The sequence below is a fragment of the Lycium barbarum genome, chromosome 9 (genome assembly GCF_019175385.1).
Source record: "Lycium barbarum isolate Lr01 chromosome 9, ASM1917538v2, whole genome shotgun sequence".
Taxonomy (NCBI): domain Eukaryota; kingdom Viridiplantae; phylum Streptophyta; class Magnoliopsida; order Solanales; family Solanaceae; genus Lycium; species Lycium barbarum.
The window spans coordinates 36,276,108-36,297,889 of record NC_083345.1 but is presented as its reverse complement, the minus strand read 5'-3'; the positions used below and the strand labels follow the sequence as shown (position 1 = coordinate 36,297,889).

Genomic DNA, 21,782 nt, shown 5'->3' with positions numbered 1-21,782 from the left:
TTCACTCCTCCATGAAGTTTCATCTCATCCCCATGCTCTTGGAACGAGATATGGCCTTAGGGAGCTTTGACACTGACACTGCTCCTTGGCTAAGTCAAGCCCTTAGGTAAATGATGTTCAAATGACGCCGAACTTGGTAAGCACATTCAATAATATCCTAGGAAGGGTTTGTTCACCCGAAATCCCAAGATTCCATCCATAGCTCGGAAACGCTCGGGACTGACACTCAGGCTCGCACGGGGTCGCTCGTGCGTCGACGACCCGTGGGCTCATCCCGGATACTTGTGGAACTTCCTTGATACTCTTAGGATATGCAATGGAGCATATCTATGATGATTGTGGACTCCCGTCCGTCGGCACCCATGTTGGTGCACGTCGCCCGCACGGCTGACACTGCCTGCGGGGCTGACACTGCCTGTGGGCTGGCACTGCCTGTGCGGCTGACACTCGTTTGGCCCACTCGGGCGCGCCAGGTTGCGGGCGCCAAGGCACAATGAAGGCAGCCCGTAACAGTACTTATGAAGGCATTTTGACGAGCCAAATGCCTCTGGATAGTTTAAGTCAGCAATTTGACGGGCAGTGGTAAATATTTAGTTTTTACAATATTATTATTATTATTATTACTATATTATTATTATTATTATTATTAGTATTATGTGTAGTGGCACTTAAATGCTACTAATGATGTCGATTATATTATTTAGGGGTTATACACCTGATATGGATCATATCGGACGGTCTCCTCAATCGGGATGGAGGAATCAGGTTTGAACATCCTCAGCCTATCCAACAACTCAAAGCGAGAATGTGTTGGTTGCACCAAATTATAGGCAAAAGGCCTGCTATGGATGGTCCGGATTATCCGAATTACTATCGGTATGTCTATTTTTTAACATCAATAGTGTTATTTGATGTGTAGTAGTTAAAACACCCTAATTTCTTATGTAGGGAGAATGTGGTGGTTGTACCAAATTATAGGCAAAGGCCTGCTATGGATGGTCCGGATTATCCGAATTATATAGTGACATCATGTAGCGATAGTGAGAAAATACCTAATACGGATGACAGTGACGATGAGCAAAGTGACGATGAGATTGAGGTTGGAACTAATCTTCAACATCAAGTAGAACTGTTGCAAGACATGATGGACAGTCCGGCACACGAGAAGGAAATGAATTCATAGCAACCATTTGAACAACAAGAGTCGACTCCGGTTTAGCCACAAAGCCAATTTCAACAGCAAGAGTCGACGCTGATTCAGTGGCATTCCGATGAGATCCTCTATCTTGATCATCTTCAAGATCGCCCAGATGCCTTTGTCTTTACTAGGGATGATGATCATATTCGGCGAAGTTTGTGGAAAGAGCCAGTGGATCTTTTAAAACAAAAAGCTCATACTGAAAAAGGGATGATTTTCAGCTCGAAAAAATCATTGCAAAGGGCTGTTAAGATTTATTGCATCCAGGGGATGAGGGAGTTTAAAGTTGACGATTCCACACGAAAACTTTGGCGATTGGTCTGCAAGCGAAAATATCAAGGTTGTGAATGGATGCTCCGTGGTAAGGAAACTGCTGAAAAGATGTGGACTATTTCAAAGTTCTACACAAAGCACACTTGTGATATGGGTGACCTCCCAAATGATCATTGCAATCTAGATACCAATATGATTGCTCGTGTGTTAGTTGGCGACATTGTAAAAAACCTAAGGTATCCCCTTCGCCTATGTTCATTTTATTTTTGGTGTTAATATAATGTTCCTCGTTGTTATATGCTGATATTTCAACTTTTTCAGGTACCCTATTAAAGATTGTATTACAGCCGTCCTGAAAGTATATAGCAAAACTATTACTAGGAGGAAGGCGTATCTTGGGCGTAGGCGTGAACATGAGATGGTCTACGGCAATTGGGAGGGCTTTTTCAAGAAGTTGCCGAGATACATGGCGGCTCTACAACACTTCAATCATGGTACTGTTGTTGAATAGAAGCTCAAATCGAAACCTGGTGTGCCCGGTCATATTTTTGATTTTGTGTTTTGGGCATTCAAATCATGCATTGATGGTTTTGCTCATTGTCGGCCTGTAATATCAATTGATGGAACACATGTGTACGGGAAGTATGACATAAAGCTGCTAATAGCAGTTGGAATGGATGCAAATGGAGCTATATTCCCTCTAGCTTTTGCAATTGCAGCTAATGAGAGCATTAGTACGTGGGGTATGTTTTTGGACTACTTAAGGCAACACGTTATTAAGGATCGCATGGGAATCTGTGAGATATCAGACAGAAATGCTGGCATATTGCACAATATGTTCAATTTGCAGGGGTGGCAGCCACCGTTTGCCTACCATCATTATTGTTTAAGGCATTTGAAGGCAAACTTCCAAAAGGCATATCGAATCCCATCACTTTGCAATTGGATGTGGGCGGCTGCAACAGAGCATCAGGAGAAGAAGTTTAACCTGCAGATGGACATTATTAGGCGGGCGAATGGGGAAGCCTTCCACTGGTTGAATGCAATTGATAAAGACAAATGGACATTACACCAGGATGAAGGTAGGCGATGGGGTATGCTAACAACAAATAGCTCTGAGTCATTCAATGGCTTGTTGAAATCTGCACGCAGACTACCGGTCACCGCAATGGTGAGAATGACATTTAAGCATGTTATGGAGCGGTTCGTCACTAGATCAAAAGAGGACAAAGTATATACAGCAGAAGGTCTAAGGTGGATGCCAAAACCGTCAAAACTGTTCGAGTATCACAAATATAAGGCTCAGAAACATGACCGGATGGAGTACAACCCTGCAGAGCGCATATTTGAACTCACAACAAGTGTGCACCAAGGTAAAGGAGGTAACGTCCATACAATTTGTGAGATTCCAAGAACATGCACATGCGACAAGTGGCAATCATATCACATGCCATGTTCTCATGCCTTCAAGTGTTTTATCACAATGGGAAAGAACGCCTCCTCGTACATGGCTGAGGAATATACAGTTGAAAATTATGCAAGAACGTATGCTGGAAGGTTCTACCCACTTGGCAGTGAGAGTTATTGGCCACCAGATCCATTTTCAACGGTTGCAAATAAAGCATTTATCCGTAAATTCAGAAAGAGTGCATCATCGCGTATTCATAATGAAATGGATGTTCCACCGGGGAGATACACTCGAAAATGCTCATTTTGCAATTATGTTGGTCATGATAAGCGCAAGTGTCCCTTACGGCATAGTGGTCAAACTACATCTCGCGGTGGAAGTACCTCTCGTGGTGGAGGAAACTTTCGTGGTGGAAGTACCTCTAGTGGTGGTGGCACATCTAGCGGTGGTGGCGGAAGATCAACTCAAGGGCATTAATTGATGAATGTTTTTTAAGTTTTTTTCTTACTTTGATGATTGTATTTTAAAAAGTTTGGCTTTCTCATTAATTAGTATGTTAAGTATTTTCATCCATTTAAGGTTATGAATGAATGATGCAATTTAATTAAGTTTTTTTTTTTTTTGTATGAATGCTGCCATTTTGACTAAAAAAAATTAATTATTAATGAACAAGTTTAAATATTCGTAAAGAACTTAAAGCTAATGACACCAAGCCTTCAAACGAAAATGGAATTCGAGCACTTTTCAATCACTAAAACGGCCATCCGAAGATTTTCTTATCCTTGATGTGTTGATCCTACCTTATTAATCGCACAAAAATAAGTAGGGTTCTATACAAAATATTGAAGTTTCGGGGTCCCGAAGCATGATTAATCTATGGTCAAAATACGTTAAAAAGTGTAATGGAAGAAGGGTTAACCAAAAGGGCCGAAAAAAAAGAGGAGGCACTATAGCGCAGTAAATTACTGCGCTATAGCACTTAACGGAGCCGTTCCCGTTAAGTGCTTTAGCGTAGTAATTTACTGCGCTAAAGGCATTTTGGTAATTTTTTTTTTTGTTGGGGTATTTTGGTTCAAACTGTTTTTTTGGGGGCCATTTTGGTTCTGGGCTCGAAAAAGATACTCCTACTTATAATAGGTAATAGGGTTCCACCCCTAGCCTTATGCTCGATATCTACTGTTTGACTCAATTGAATCATTTCGTTCCAATGATGAGTTAAAGTGAGCAAGTACACTTAACTTTGCATTTGACAGACGTTTGGACATGCAATTTGAAATCATGAGATAAAATTAGTATTTGGATATGCAATTTCATCTTATGATTTCAAACTATGGGATGAAATTTCAAATCATACGTATCATTATATTTGAGTTTGCATCTTTAAAACTTTTATACAAAAAAAATGGCGAGTTTCACATTCTATACTAAAGTAGAAACATAACTTTAATGAAATTTGCCCGTAAAAGTTTGAAATATTTTAAGTGTCAAACACTTATTAGTACTATTTGAAGAATAAATGGAGAAAACTTCTTTCCAGAACATACTTCTACTTCCAGTGTAGGTTAGAAGCACAAACAACACTTATGATTAATAAATTTGGTCCTCAATGGTATAATTGGGGGGACATGTTGTTATCAATGTAATCTTAATTTTTGTTACTTTTCTCTTTCTGGTGTGGTTGACTGGTTGGTGAAACACCTTTAGCTAGGGGACCAATGACCCTAAATTACAAACTAAAAGGACTACTTAATGAAAAGGACTAAAGCAAGTGAACTCATTAACTTAAAGGAGCAGTTGTGTTATTTTTATCGCATATCCAGCGCTGATGAACGTGGGATGCGTTTTTGTTTTCTTCTTTTCCACATTTGAACGCGGAGTGGTTGAACAAAAAATAAAAAAAATAAAAACAACGAGGGCTTGTTTGGTTGGTGAGAGTTATACTTGTAACTAAAATTAGCATAATTTTATATTATATGTCATTTAATAATAAAAAGGGAGATTTTTTTTTGTTTTTACATAGAATCTAGCATATATTACATAATATTTAATTGGTCTTTGTTATTTTCTATATAAAAAAAATTAATAATTTAATAAAAAAATTCTTATAATGGTAACGGCAAAGTAACCTTACCAATACAATATTTGGTTCATGTTTTTCTTTTTGGCATAACTAAGGTGTGAATAAATTACAATTATTTATAAATTATTTTATAAAGTGCGATGAAGTAACTAATACTCCCTCTGTCCTAATATGTGACACATTTTCCTTTTTAGTTTGTCTTAAAGAATGTCACATTTTTATACTTAGAAATAATTAAACTTTAATGTATCTTTATCTTTAATGAGATGATTTAAAGTCACACAAATATCTAAAGTTATTTTGGACCATAAATTTTTAAAGTGTTTTTTTATTTTTTAAACTCCGCATTTACTCAAATGGTGCCACATAAATTTGGAAGGAGAAAATATATGAATAATTAGATCTTGCATAACTAATTCCGTGAGCTTGAAAATATTGAAGTATGGTGGAATGTGAAAGACAATCACCATTGGCGCATGAAGATATAGCTTAATCAAAACCGCTTCCATGTCATAATTACCCCCACATGATATTAAGTGATCTAATTCAATTTAACTTTAAAGTTTAGTCAAATTAACTCTCTGAAACGAAAGGTGCATCATAAATTCAGACAACGGAAGTAATATATAATTGATTTTAGTTATTTTCGATATAAAAGTAATTTTGGTAATGCAATTTGGATTCATAACAAATGCGGGCATAAATTTTGAAATTATTTATACTTTGGGTGTGTTTGGTATGATGGAAAATGATTTCTCGGAAAACAAGTGATTTTCTTACTTACTTTCTTGTGTTTGGTTGGATGTGAAAAATATTTTCTAGTATTTGGTTTCACGAAAATACCAATTAACCCTCCAACCACACGCACTTCCAACCCCCAACTCACTACCTCTCACCTCCTACACCCCTCCCCCATTTCCAATCTTCCCTACTACGTCCATCCCATATTTTGAAAAAGATGCTACTTTCACAAAGTGGCTATTTTTATAAGATAATCAAATATGTGCATACCTTTGCAAGTGGCCTTTTTCTAAGACAACCAAAAAATGACTACTTTGCACTTTGAAAGACAACCCAAAAAAGTGACTATGTTTGTAAACTATCCATTTTTTAAAAGTGACATGAAAATGGTTATTTTTGTAAATTGGCCATTTTTTAAAAAGTGACCTAAAAATGGTTATTTTTGCAAAAATATATTTATTGCAAAACGAAAATCCAATTGCAAAGATAACAACTTTTTTCTCATTTTTAAAAAAATGACCACTTTACAAAAATAGCCATTTTTATGTCACTTTTAAAAAACGGCTACTTTACAAAAGTGGCCACTATCTTAGAAAGAGCACATTGCAAAAATGCTTATTTCAATACTTTCATAAGGATACTATTTTAAAAGGGAAAATGGTCAAATTTACCCTTCAAGTATGGTTTATAGTTTAAAGTTGCCCTCCATCAAAGTTTGAGATCAAATTTGCCCTCTCCGTCAAAGTTTGGGATCAAATTTGCTCTCCCCGTTAGGATACTTGATAAATTTACCTTTATATGGATGTATGTTACACCTCAGAAAATTTTCCGTTCATGCATAGTGAATAGACTGACGAAGGGCGCGACGTATACGACGTTTTGATAAGTAAGAAATAACATTTGATGATTTTAAATGAGATTTCAAAGACATGTGAAGTAGGAGACGGAAGTTATTAAGGAAGGCAAGGCATACGTTATGTATCGGAAAGGATTTATGAGTAACGAGTTAATGATGATTTAATGATGTTTTGGAGAAGAGTTATAATGTCCCTTAGATTGTTAACGAAGTGATAAACAAGTATCAAAAAGGTTCCATAAGGATTGGAGATCAAACGAGTCGACGAGAACGAAATCGGAATAGCTGGGCATTATACGGCACAACATACTAGCCGTGTGTTAGGCCGTATATTTAGCCCAGATGGACAACCTTCACTGGACCAAACATACAGCACAGACATACGGCCCGTATAAAAGATACGGACCGTATGTTGGTCCGTATGTTCGTGTCGGGACAGATTTTGTGTATTTAATAAGGGATCCAAGTTCATTTCATTTCATTTCATTTCCCCTTCACCCCCCTTCTCTCTAAAACATCTCTCTACACTTCTCCCACAAGAATTCAAGAAATATTAGTGATCAACTACATCAAACCAAGGAAATCAAGTGTGAGAAACCCATTAAAGTTCATCCAAGGCAAGGAATCCAAGCAAAGGTGAAACTAGGGTTTTGCTCAAGTGAGGATTTTCCACCCAAGGTTCATTCCTACATCATCTAAGGTGAGATTTATGGTATTTCCATGTTATTTAAGGTATTTGAAAGTTGAAACACTTAGATTGTAGAAGGATATAGAAAAATGGTCATGAATATGAGAATAGTGTCATTTTGAGTGATAGCTTGAATTGAGTCATGATTATTGATGTGTTGTGATATGGTTATGTTATAAATGATATTAAGGACATGGTTTAAGCATTATATGTGAGAAAACGTACTAGTATACTATGACCATGATTATGGATGGATTGAAGTGGAATTGTGAAATAAGGTTAATGTACATGAATGACGATTGTTGGTTATGATATTGTGAACATTATTATAGATGTTTGGGAGTTGATATAAAATATGGGGAAGGTTGTATAAACAAAGGAAATGTTGCCCAATTTTCTCTAGCTTTAGTAAGCACGTTCATATAATCGATTAGCTAATGTGAATGCGAATTCTCTTGAAGGTAGAAACGTGATCATTGAAGGAGAACAATCAAGCGATGGAAATTGTTAATGAAAGAGGTATGTAAGTCTAGTCCTTTCTTTCTAAGGCATGACTCTTATGGTATGAATCCTCCTATCTTTCTACGATTTTCCTACATATCGAGAATTATGAATCTACGAGTATAAAGAGCTTCATACGAGATAAAGAAAAGGGATACGTTACGAGCATGGCAATACTGATGATGAATCTAAATCTAGAAGTCCTCAAGCTCATGATATGACATTCCTACGAAGCTAATGATCCATATATGATTCCTATGATAGGATTTTCCCTATTTCTCCATAACTTTCTTACATTCTGGGATCTATGAGTTAAAGTTGATAAAGAGCTTCTTATGAGATAAATATGAGAAATATGTCATGAATACGATAATAAGGATGATAAGTTAAGCCTAGAGATTCTAAATCAAGATACGATGTCTATGAAGCAAAGATCCTACTTACAATCCCTTGGTGTTGTTCATGGTGTACACTCACCTTAAAATGTTAGTTCCTTCAACGTGAGATATGATGAATATGATTATTCCATAATGTAATCGGGGGTTCTCGACCTTATGTCACCTCGACATCGTTATAGATTGTCTATAAGCTCTTATGCATGACCTATGACTAATGTTCCGAAAAGTTACGAGTCTATGTTCATAGAGGATTTCATATGAGATAAAGGTAAGAGATATGCCATAGATACGATGATGGTAATGACGAGCCTAAGTTAGAGATTATAAAGTCTATTGTACGATATTTTTACGAAGTTCATGTTACGAATATGATATGATTTCCATAGATTGTCTTTAAATTCAAATGTATGCTCTATGAAAGGTTATGATAAGCTTATGAGATATATGTGATGATAACGATGACGATGTTGATAGTGATGATGATAATGATGACGATGATAATAGTGATGACGCTAAAGATGTTTATGGGCTTTTATGTATATGTGCCTATGTATGGCTATTATGAAACTATATATATATATATATATATATATAATGCGCGCGCACCACTGTAGTTGGGTACGGACAGCACTGAGCCTTGGTAGGGCCAGGTACGCATAACACCAAGCTTTATTATAGCTGGGTACGTAAGACACCGAACCTATATGGTCGGGTATGATACTACTATGTATTCAAATGTATGAAAAGCCCGAAAGACATGTATGTGATATTGTCGAGCCACTACGTGGTCGAATATGGATATTGTTTAATGTGTATGCGCAGATACGATACTATGATATACATATGATATGATGATGTATACGCTATGATGATACATGTATTATGATTATATATGAGATAGGCATGAAAGGTATCCACCCTTAAAAGTTACGCAGGTTATATCTTCATCTTGTGCCTTATGATTTCTCTAATATATTCATTTCATTCATGCCTTACATACTCAGTATAATATTCGTACTGACGTCCGTTCATGCTTACAGGTAGATAGAGAGGCGACCCAGATTTATAGAAGCCAATAAGCAGATTTTTTGAGAGCACTCCATTATTCCGGAGGTGCCATTGATTGACTATTTTATGTACATATATGTTTTGGGAACGACGGGGTCCTGTCTCGTCCATATGTCTAGTATTCTAGTAGAGGCTCGTAGATACGTATGTGTGGGTAACATGTTCTCACGATGTTACTATTGTATGTATATTATTTTGATAGCCGAAAGGCTTATGTACATAAAAGTAATTATGTTTCCAAATGAAAAATGATTTTCCTATGATTGACTATGATGAGTAATAGAACGAGTGGTGCTTGGTGGTTAGCCTCGGGTACCCGTCATGGCCCCTAGTCGGGTCGTGACAATGTAAGTATGACTTGGACTCCACAACACAAAAAAGTTAGCCACGTTGGATCAACATAGGCTCAATGTAGACTCCCAAACCCAATTATCTTTTTAACCCGTTTCCCAATCCCTATTCTCTTAACCTGTCTAGACTATTGCTGACACTAAGGCACCATGTAGTAATGTGAAAATCCAAAGTTTTAATCACATCGAGGTACACACTTAATGCATGTGATAAAATAGGAGGCATGTAAGAAAATTTCTGCAGCAGCAACAAGAAATGTTTAATACGACCAAGGATTCGTTGTTCTCTCCAGAAACATAGAATTTATCTGACCAGTAAAGCTTTCTTGAACATGACATCTATCTTAGGTGAATTTCGATGGAGCTAACTTAACTCATTGTTGTCGCCTCCTTGTCAAAACCTTTCAAAAACTATTCAAGAGAACTGAAAATGGATTTTCGTTGAACAAAACAAAGGGGCATTGCTTTTTGTGGATAATGAGCACAACTTGGAAGATGAGACTAAAGTTAATGAATATATCTTGAATGGAGAATGTGATCAGTATAAATTAACTTCAGTTTTGTCAAGTGAAACAGTGGAATACATTGTGGAAAATATCAGTCCTGCTTTGGTGGAGGCTGATAATGATAAGGCCTGTGGATAGGGGAAAATAGTGGTTAATTCTATGTTAAGAGTGCATGGGAAGAGGTAAGGCAAAAACAAGAAACTAGATTAGTGTATAAGAGTGTATAAGTTCATATGGTTGAAGGGCATGCCAATAAAGATCAACTTCTTCTTGTGAAGACTGTGGAAAAGGAGAATTGCTACTGATGACAATCTTAAGAGGATGCATATCATTCTTGTATCAATATGCTGGTGTTGTGAGGAATATAAGCAAGAGACCATGTCTCATTTATTTCTAACATCTGCAACAGCTTTTAAGCTTTGGAAACAGTTTGCTTCTTGTGCAGGTTTAAACATAGAAGGTGTCACGACCCAAACCGATGAGCCGTGACGAGTGCCTGATCTCTAGTGACCAAACACCCCTATACTCACATCTGAGTGACACTACATAACAAGGGCCCATAAACAACTCAATCTGAATTGTACTGTCTCAAAAAAGGAAGACATCATGAACTCTCTACAATCTGCATGCATATATATATAAGCTAGAAGGAACAATGCAAGCGACTAGGCCGCCACATATACTGTACACAAAAGAATAGAAGCCGACAAGGCTACATCACCTGTCAAATACATATAACTATCTACAGACCTCTACTGGAGTATAAAGCTGTAGAAAGGACGGGACAGGGCCCTGTCATACATACATATATATATATATATATATATATATATATATACATATCAAAAGAATAGCATACCAAAATAGACTGTAGCTCCGGATCAAGTGGAGCGCACTGACCACCGCTGGGTAGAGGTACTACTAAGCTGGACCACCTGTCTGTCTACCTGAGCCTGCGGGCATGAACGCAGCCCCCCGAGCAATAGGGTAGTCAGTACGGATAATGTAAGGCATAAGAGTAACATAAACATAAGAATCATAAATGAAATCTGGAACTCAAAAGCTAAACTGACTGTCTGAATGCATCTGTATGACTGATGAGAATCGGATAATATTTGCATAAATCTGTATACTGTCCATGCCTCTGTGGACGCATAATATGCATGCTCTCAATGATAATCATGTTCATGAATATACATAGGTCATAGTGCTGAGGAACGTTCAGCCCGATCCATTATCTTATATCCCATCGGCCTCTCTGCGGCCATCATCGTCATCATATATATTGCTGCGGAACGTGCAGGCCGATCCTATATCATCATCATGGTGCACCAGCTGATCAGGTGGTAATGCGTATATAACACCTATCCCTTTCCCCATATACATATAACATACACGTATATAACGTCTTCTGGTCACGAGTCCATATGCATATGAATATATGAATGCAATGCATGAATAACTGAATACATAGAACTTTCGGAGTGACATAAGGTAGTACTATTTCCGCTGAACATCCTTTTAGCTAACATCATCAATATAAGAAATATCAAGACCCATGAACAGAAGGAACAATCATAAACAGGCATAGGAACACCAAAGACTGAAGTACTCTTAATGCTTTTAAGAATAGAGTAATATGGAAGCTCGTTGCTCGCTTGCTTGATCATATCATAAGATCATGCCAAAAATGAAGGAAAGGATAGCCTTAACATGCCTTAGCATCTCCTTAATCACTTAATGTTCTCCTTCCAATTCGCAAAGTCTACATTCAAGAGGATCATACTAAGGTTAAGTCTTGAAGAAACATTCTTAAGCTCAAACTTTGGGCAACACTTCCCCTATTTCATCAACTTCCACCATATGAAAAAACAACTCCCAAGCAACAATAACAACATTTATAATATCACAATCAAAGAGTTACATTCAATATAATCCCAAATTTAGCCAAAATTCCCTTTTTAAGTTCACTCATAGTCGTCTTCTTCATTACACCATCCATGGCTTCTCCACTTTAATTCTTTTCTTTTCTATGAGGTACTAAATCTTTACATCAACTCAGCCATAAGAATAAGATGGGAAACATACCTTGCAATCAAAGAACTTCACCTTACTCAACTTCCTCCAAGATCAAGCTCACCACAACTTTGAATAAAAACAAGAACAATCACCTTCCTTGGATTACCTTTGAGTTTTGATGTTGATTCTCTCCTTGGATGATATGGAAAGGTGTAGAGTGAGTGGGAACCTTCAAGAACTCTTAGGAAGCCTCTATAAAGGTAGGAAAATAAGTGTGGAAAGGTGGAAATGAATTTGGGGTCGCTTGGGACTTAAAAAGGTGGCCAAATCACACCCCGACTCACTTTGCGGAGAGTATGCGACCCTGCACGCTGAGTGTGCGGCCGCACACTCTCCCCAGTACTTAGGGGTGGTGATGTCCAGTGAGTATACCCAAAATGGGCAGTGTGCTTGCAGTGTGCGGGTCAGCACACTTAATGTGCGACTGCACACTACCCCACTTTGCCCGATTTCGCGAAATCGCAATCGTTTCGATTCGTTTGACCTCCAATCCTTATGGAACCTTCTTGGCACTTGTCTAGAACTTTATTAACAATCTAAGGGGCCTTATATATCTCCCTAAAAGTTATTCTAGGCAATGTGTAACTCGAATGCTATGGAATCTGTCCAAACATGATTCAACATCAACTATCTCCGACGAACTTGCTTCCATTGCCTCATCTAACTCTGAAACCTTAATGCATACACTTAGCATTATGAAGTACCCTTCTTAACCTTACAAGGACTTCATGTCCACTCTAGGATTACATTAGCATATTCCTAATGTGAGCGACATGAAATTTCCAAAGTGTAATAGAAGGGCTGCAACTGCAGCAAGTTATTACACTTTGGTGGACATCTCCTACATCATACAAGTTGCAAACCATCTTTCAAGACATTCCTGCTATCTTATTACGGGAAATATGAAAAAGGAGAAATTCTATCAAGCATGGCAGAAATACTACATATAGCAGAATGGTGTATCAAGTTCAGCAGACCATTTATCAGCTGGTTCAAGTGAAATATCCATGGATGAGGAGACTTCCACCAGACTGGCCTTTTATAGTGGAGATGCTCACACAATATAAGCCAAGGCTTCATGTTCATAAGGTTGAATGGGAACTGCCATAACATGGCTTCAAATGTAATCCTGATGGAGCTTCTCAAGGGAATCCAGGACTTAGTTCATATGCATTTTGCATCAGAGATGATAGAGGGGATCTTGTGTATGCACAAGCCAAGAAACTAGGCACAACTACTAATATGGAAGCTGAGACAGCAGCAATAGAGGAGGCTATTCATTATTACTACTCTAACAATCTGCAGCATGTTCAGGTTGAAACTGATTCACTGGCATTGAAGAACATTATTGAGGATGTATGGAAAATACCTTGGCAGCTAGTGAAGAGGGTAGAGATGATGCAACACAGAATGAGGCACTTGAACATGAACATCAAGCATGTTTTCAGAGAGGGCAACCAACTAGCAGATTTTTTGGCAAACACTACTCTTCAACATGATGAGTTGCTAGAGTTTCATAGTTTTCAGGAGTTGCCATCCATGGGAAGGAAGATTATAAACATGGACAAGGCACAAATTCCATCATTGAGGATCAAAACAAGGAAGATTCAGCATGCTTAGAAGGATATATAGCTATAAGAGTTATTTTCTTTATCATAGTGTCAAACTATCTTGTGTGAGTCAATCATTAAGATGGTTCAAGTTTTATACTTTATTTTCTGTCGTAGAAGACTTTACTAATTAATTAAAAATCTAGAAGGCATGCCTTCTGGAAATTTAAACTAAAAAAAAAAGGATTTTCGTTGGAGAGAACTAAAAATGGATTTTCAAAGCTGAACTGCACAAAATTTTGTTGTCTTGCTATCACTTTTGCAGAATCATAGCTTTTCTGATCTTACTTTTGGTATACGTTTAGGAATGTATTCTGAGGAAAAATGTTTGCCTCTGTTCAGAAATGCTCTGAAGAGTTCATGAAGAAACCTTCACTATGACAAAACAAATGTTGTAGGGGCATTTTCAAAAGAGAATTAGGATTGGGAGTCTAATGGAGCCTATGTGGATCCGACATGGTTAATTTTTTTGTGTTGTGGAGTCCAAGTCAGACTTTCATCCATATAAGAGCAAATTTATCAAGTATCCTAACGGGGATGGCAAATTTGATCTCAAATTTTGACGGAGAGGGCAAATTTGATCCCAAACTTTGACGGAGGATAAATTTAAACTATAAACCATACTTGAAGGGTAAATTTATCCCTTTTCCCATTTTAAAAAGTGGCTACTTTTGCAAAGTAGTTAGTTTTAAAAGTAACTACTTTCAGAAAATGACAATTTATGAAAATTGGCTACTGTCAAAAAGTGACTATTTTAAAAAGTATCTACTTTCACAAAGTGGCTATTTTCTAAAAGTAACTACTTTTACAAAGTGACTATTTTCTTAAGTGACTACTTTTGAAAAGTAACTACTTTTCGCAAGTAATATATTTAAAAAGCGCTTAATTTTGTAAAGTTACTATTTTCACAAAGTGCTTAGTTTTGCAAAGTTGAGAGATGGTGGGGGGGGGGGTGTGGTAGGGAGGTGAGAGGTAGAGGTAGGTGGTGGTAGGCGTACGGGTGGGGTAGGTGGTTATAGGGTTGGGGAGGGAGGTAGTGGGGGTTAGGAGTAGGAGGGGTGGTTTAAGTGGTGGGGTGGGGGTAGTTTTGGGTGGTGTAAGGGGTGGGGAGTGGGGGTTCGGGGGTGGCGGGGTGTGGAAAGGTCTAGGGGTAGGGGTTGGGGGGTGTTAGTTGGATGGAGAAGAGACAATGAACTTACAATGTTACTTGTGGAACTTGTTTTTCCTACATCGTCATTTTTCCCATTTTCAAGGAACTGATTTTCCCAGAGAAAATGTTTTACAAGGCATTTTGACCAAACGAACATGGAAAAATTTGAAAACATTCCATACCAAAACACACTATTTATATTATGAATTACAACTAATTAAAAAATCGCGGAGCGTGAAAGACAAACACTAATGGCGGGTAAAGAAATAGCACGATTAAAGGCGCCGCGTCCACGTCATAATTACCCCCACATGGGAGATCGTTCTTCGCATTGTAGAGCCTGTTTGGATGGGCTTATGCCTATAAGCTGTTTGCAGCTTATAAGCTAAAAAAAATAAGTTGGGGTAGTCTAACTTATTTTTTTTGACTTATAAGCTGTTTTCAGCTTATAAGCTGCTTTAGATAAGCTGTTTTTGAGCTTATTTTAAGCACAAAATGACTTAAGCTGGCCAGCCAAACACTCAAAAAAACTGAAAATAGCTTATAAGTAACTTATAAGCAACTTATAAGCCAATCCAAACGGGCTCGTAATCTCCATTGGCTCATTGAAGATTCAAACCCTACTACAGTTATTTTAAAAATAATAATTAGTTAAATCAAAAGGCACCATACCCTACTAAGAAAAAAAATTAGGTATACGAATTTGTCTAATTTTGTTCTTTAAAACTTCAAATTTGAGGGTTTATTTTAACGGTTTCGTATGGTACTGATGCTTTTTAGAATGGAGCATTTGGATGATCTTTGCAACATAGGAGATGGAAGAGGTAATAACGGTGCTTCCTGTGCTCCGTCAACTTCGACGGCGGCGAGCTCTGCCTACAAGTTATTCGGCCGTCAAACCTCTTTCCACCAGATGATGGGCGGCGGTAAAGGTAAATTCCGTTACTATTATTTTCATTAATAATTGGAGAATTACGCCAAGTTACACAGTGATTTGACTTGCCCTCAACTGACGACTAAACACTCTAATTTTGAGAATACACATGTAGACGTCTCAACTCGTCCCTAGCGTGTGATTATCTTTTCAGAAAAATATTGTCATATAACTTTGATTAAATAGGAATTCTCAGTTTAAGTTTAGTGATTTTATGTTAGGTTAGCAAATATAATATGTGTAATTATTGATCCCGAGGACTTAAACCAGGAAGCATGTAATTGAAAAGCCATGCCTGTATATGTTTATCTTTAACATGTGCAGATTTCACATTTCTTTTATACTCCCGTTTATGTATGTCTGGATGTAAATTTTAGCTTAAGTTGTATTGCTAATTTTTTGCGTACTAACGATGTAAACAATTATCGATGTAACAGACATTCATATCTTCGATGATGAAAATTATAGATTTAAGTATCTCTTTTATTCTCGTGCTGGAAAATCCTGGCACTATAGCCCTGCAGCTTTACTGTTGAACTCTCTGATTTTATGCATGACGGTGTAGCAAATTTCCAATCAGAGCTTTATTACTGGTTGGATCACTTTTCGCGAGTATTTTCTCTCTTGCCTTGTATGAGGGATGTGTTCTAAAAGTAGATTTTGGTTAGTCAAACTCAATCATTATCTAAATCAAGGACGCTCTCTAATGAAGGTTTAGTTATGTTTCATGACAATCTCCACATATGTGTTAGCTTCATTTCTTCCTCGTTGACTACAGTAGCTATCTCTGTGCCGCTGTTGAATGTTTTACATTTTCCTTAGTCCAGTCTTCTGTAATTTCGTTCTTGTTATTTGATGACTTTGTTGTAGACTTACTTGTTGTTTCACTTGGTATTAGCTGCTGACGTTATATTGTGGAGGCGGAGGCGTGTGTCTTTTGGCATAATAGTTGCTGCTACAGTCGCATGGCTCATCTTTGAGTATTCCGAGTTACCTTTCTTATCAGTTTCATCTGATGTTTTACTGATTCTGATTGTTCTGCTCTTTCTCCGTGCGAACTATGCCGCCTTCAGGAAGAAGTATTATTCTCATACTCATTTCAGTGATATGTTTTGATAGTTGCCTCTTTCTGTGTTTTGCTCTCCTGTGGAGAAGTTTAACTAATATTTGTTTTTTCTATCTTCGACAGACAACTCCCAGCATTACCAGAACTAGTCTTGTCAGAAGAAATGGTTAATAATGCTGCAGCATCATTTCGGGTCAAAATTAATTATATGCTTCTCATGGCTCATGATATCACTCTTGGCAAAGATTTCAAACTCTTCTTCAAGGTTAGTTCTCATTAAGCATAAGAATGTGATTCTTTACAACAACAACAACAACAAGCCCAGTATAATCCCACTATGTGGGGTCTGGGGAGGGTAGAGTGTACGCAGACCTAACCCCCACCTTGAAAGGTAGGGCGGTTGTTTCCGAAAGACCCTCGGCTCAAGAGAGGAGAAAAAGAGAGGAAAAGACAAAAGGTTAGATATGATCAAGCGTATCGAAAACAATATGAAAACAAGAAATAACAAAACAAGAAAGTCATGATAAAAGGAGTATCAACTGCTATAGATAACTATGAAAATGAAACAATGGAAGTAAATAAATCATTCGAAACCAACAGATACTCGCAGAAATCAAGATACAAGAAACTATAGAACAACATAACTACTCTTAAGGGAGGATAAACGCGACTACCTACTATCCTTCTACCCTAATATGATTCCTCCATACCCTCCTATCTAAGGTTATGTCCTCCGTAAGCAGGAAATGCTCCATGTCCTGTCTAATCACTTCCCCCCAATACTTCTTCGGCCTACCTCTACCTCTTCTGAAACCGTCGCTGGCCAACCTCTCGCACCTCCGCACTGGGGCATTTTCAGCTCTCCGCATCACATGCCCAAACCATCTCAGCCTCGCTTCCCGCATCTTGTCTTCCACTGAGGCTATTCCAACCTTGTCTCGGATGACTTCATTCCTAATCCTATCACTCCTAGTGTGCCCACACATCCACCGCAACATTCTCATTTCCGCCACTTTCATCTTCTGAACATGAGATTTCTTGACTGGCCAACACTCCGCCCCATACAACATAGCTGGTCTAACCACCACTTTGTAGAACTTGCCTTTGAGTTTCGGTGGCACCTTCTTGTCACACAACACTCCGGAGGCAAGCCTCCATTTCATCCATCCCGCACCAATACGATGTGTGACGTCATCATCAATCTCCCCATTTCCTTGTATAATAGACCCAAGATACTTGAAACTGTTTTTCTTCTGTATGACCTGGGTGCCAAGCTTCACTTCCACGTCAGCCTCATGTACTATATCACTGAACTTGCACTCCAAGTACTCTGTCTTGTTCCTACTCAACTTGGACCCTTTGGACTCCATAGTTTGTCTCCAAACCTCCAACTTAGCGTTAACCCCGCTGCGAGACTCGTCAATCAGGACTATGTCATCCGCAAATAACATACACCATGGCACGTCACCTTGAATCTGCCGCGTCAATCCATCGATCACCAAAGAGAATAAAAATGGGCTAAGAGCTGACCCCTGATGCAGGACCATCACCACTGGGAAGTACTCTGAGTCTCCTCCCAAAGTCCTTACCTTGGTTTTGGCCCCATCATACATGTCCTTAATCGCCCTAATGTACGCCACAGGTACACCTTTAGCCTCCAAGCATCTCCATAGCACCTCTCTCGGCACTTTGTCGTATGCCTTTTCTAGGTCGATGAATACCATGTGCAAGTCCCTCTTCCTCTCCCTATATTGTTCCACCAGTCTCCGTACAAGATGAATAGCTTCTATAGTAGAGCGCCCCGGCATGAATCCGAACTGGTTCTCTGAGATAGACACGCCTCTCCTCACCCTCATCTCCACCACCCTTTCCCACACTTTCATAGTGTGGCTTAGCAGCTTGATCCCTCTGTAGTTGTTGCAACTTTGAATGTCGCCCTTGTTCTTGTACAATGGAATCATTGTACTGCATCGCCACTCTTCGGGCATCTTAGTCGTCTTAAAGATGACATTAAAGAATGTGATTCTTTATTTTTATAAAAAGGGCAAAAAGCATAGGGGCATGATTAACACTGGAAATTGTGTCTCTGACAATGATAAATAAGAAATAACCCCCAATTGGGCATTTAAGTGTTTTGCACAAGTGCAGAAACTCAAGAGAGAAAACTAGAATTTACCTGGAAGAATGCTGAGAAAGGGAAAGGGCTATTATTGTTCTGTAATGTATTAAATTACAAGATAACAGAGTGGATCATGCTCCAGTAATTTTGTGAGATCGGTTGCAGATGACCAGTAATGTATTTGTTTTCTTTCAACAATGAATCTCAATATTTTGTAGTTTGATTCATATCATGGTGAGTAGTAAGTATTGCCTGAGGATGGGGAAATTTGTGGAGCATAATTTGTGTCTTTATGCCCACAACTGGCTTCATCTCCTTTTTGGTTTGCATTCAATAAATTATTCACTTGACTAGCAATTGATGATGACACTGTTATCCACCAGATTTAGTCATGGTAGCTGATGGTTTAACTTATTTTCTGTCGTTTATCATATCTTAATGGTGTGTATTTCATTGTTCTTAGGGTACACGTGTGGGTTATAATTTTGAGTAATGATAACGCAGAGAGCTGAGTTTGCCAAATTTGTCATGTTTGCAGGTAGTTGTTATTCTCTGGCTTCTATCTGTCATAGGAAGCGTATTATCTTTCTTCACACTTGCATATATTGGTATGTGCCTTTTCCGTTACGTTATTTGTGTAACTTGATGAATCTTTACCGATATACGTGTTCAATAAATTTACCTACGCTAGTCTTGTTTATATCTTGCTGTACTTTGCTGAATTTCCTTGGTCCCTTGTATGACTATAAGGACAAATCGAGAATCAAAATTGTGCCTGTAGTACTAAACTTATGAATTATTATACTATGAAAAAGACGATAGAGAGCAAACTTCGGGACATTACAAGGATGACAAAGAACAAATTTGGTTTTCGGAGGATCTACTATATAAGATTGACAGAAATTTATACCAAAAGGAAGAATGATTTCACAGAATATTCATTTACCTAGAGAAAATATGTGATAAGAGTAAGAAAGTTCTTTGGTGGGTCTCCGAGAAGCAAAGTATACATATAAAAGTAACCTATCTGGGAAAAAAAATCCACATATAACTTATGAATACTGTAATGGATAGGTATGGAGTGGTTACATGTTTGAGAATAGTTGGAGGAGATATAAAGGTGCTTCTTATAAACATGGTCCTATGTTAGGGAGTTTAGTTGAGATTGTATTTGATTTTTCTTTTTTTTCAAAAGAGGATGAAGATTTAAGCTGCATGCTATTTGTTGATGATATTGTATGAATTGACAAAATTAATGAGGGAGTCAACCAAAAGTTTAATTCATACACTATAGAGGGTAATGATTTTTATGGCAAGTAAAAAGAAGACAGAAATATATGTAGTAAATGTAGCTCCCATAAGAAAAATAAAGGTGAGGTGAGATCAGAGATAATTGTGGTGCCTAAAAGAAGAGAATTACGATATTTAGGCTCAGTGTTTCCAAAGAAGGGCATGCTATATGCAAAAGTAACACAAATTTAATGGTCCTACTCTATAAGAGGAATGTCAGATTGATGGACCAGGATGATTGGCTATGAAATGGAAAGGGGATTAGAATTTTCTTGGTAAAACTATTCTGCAAAACTTTATCGAATAAAGAGGATACAGCATTCTTATACTTATCATTTTGGATTCGTAGAGCTCCAGGGAAGGTATGCTCTTTCACTTGACTAGCAGTAAAAAGGGAGATTCTCAGAGCGGAAAACCCAAGAAGAAGTGACATGTGAATTTGTGCTACATGTGCAAAGACTAGGGAAAATAACTTTAGTATTTGCTATTAAACGGTCAGATCGTAGGCTAGTTATGATAGATTTTGCTGAAACTTTTCAGAATATTGTTGTCAATGGAACCCGTAGTTATGAATGTGTTGTTCAATTAGGCATTCAGAACTGTTAGGCCACTTGCAGACACCTTGGTTCGGATATCTTAAGGTAGAGATAAGTTTGATTTCTGTTGAGGCTTAGATTATATCATAGCTGCTAAATGCTAAGAAGATCTCAGGATTGCACGAATAAATCTTGAAGTTTTTTATGCACTTATCTGCCTCCCTATGAAACCTTTGAATATCCTTTAAATGGGGTGAGAAGTAACGAAATGGAATTGTATATGCTTAAAAAGCAATGCATTTCTTTGTCGAATGATTTCACTACACTATTCAGCTATTTTTACTGGTTTCATGCCCATCCTTACTTGTTGATCCACTGTAAGAAAATCTGAAGATCCAATCCAGATGATATTATCACATCCTTATTGTTCATCCACTGTGAGCAATTCTGATGACCCCATGTAGATGATATAGTACCACTACAATAAGCGTCCTATCTGTTGGTCGGTCCCATTTCTGCAAAGAATGTTTTCATTGCATTAGTTTGTTTCACATCATATTTCTCAAAGTTCAACAACAATTTGCATTTTTTAACTGTGTTTTTCTACACCATGGTCAGTTTGCAATTCTGATGCGGTGTCTATGTTTTTGCCTTCCCAAATCCTCTCAGGAACAATTATATTCATTACTGTGCCTGCCTTGTATAATAAATTTGAAGACCACGTGGATAGATATGCTGGGAAGATCCACAGGCAATTTTCAAGGCACTACAAAATAGTGGATGAGAGCATTAGCAGGCTCCCCCGTAGTATAGCCAAAGACAAAGAACTATAAAATCTTGTAGCATGATTGATTTTCATGAGAAAAAAAACTTAGTTTGTTTTTTTTTTTTTTTGGTCAATGAATAAGCTGGAACTCGCAATGTTGCATCA

The 21,782-nt window shown here is 37.8% G+C and overlaps 1 protein-coding gene across 3 annotated transcripts; it reads left to right on the top strand.

The window, feature by feature from the left end:
- The first annotated feature begins 15,502 nt into the window (after positions 1 to 15,502).
- On the top strand, positions 15,503 to 21,782 carry LOC132611278 (reticulon-like protein B16). Of its 3 annotated transcripts, XM_060325702.1 has the most exons (6): positions 15,503 to 15,599; positions 15,687 to 15,838; positions 16,739 to 16,919; positions 17,030 to 17,171; positions 19,564 to 19,633; positions 21,521 to 21,782. In XM_060325702.1, exons 2-6 carry the CDS (start codon positions 15,688 to 15,690, stop codon positions 21,682 to 21,684), a joined length of 708 nt encoding a protein of 235 aa, XP_060181685.1. In that variant the 5' UTR covers positions 15,503 to 15,599; position 15,687; the 3' UTR covers positions 21,685 to 21,782. The 3 variants fall into 3 exon arrangements, with proteins under 3 accessions (XP_060181685.1, XP_060181684.1, XP_060181686.1); XM_060325701.1 differs by having other exon boundaries at positions 15,553 to 15,838; XM_060325703.1 differs by lacking the exon at positions 21,521 to 21,782 and adding an exon at positions 20,665 to 21,509 and having other exon boundaries at positions 15,553 to 15,838.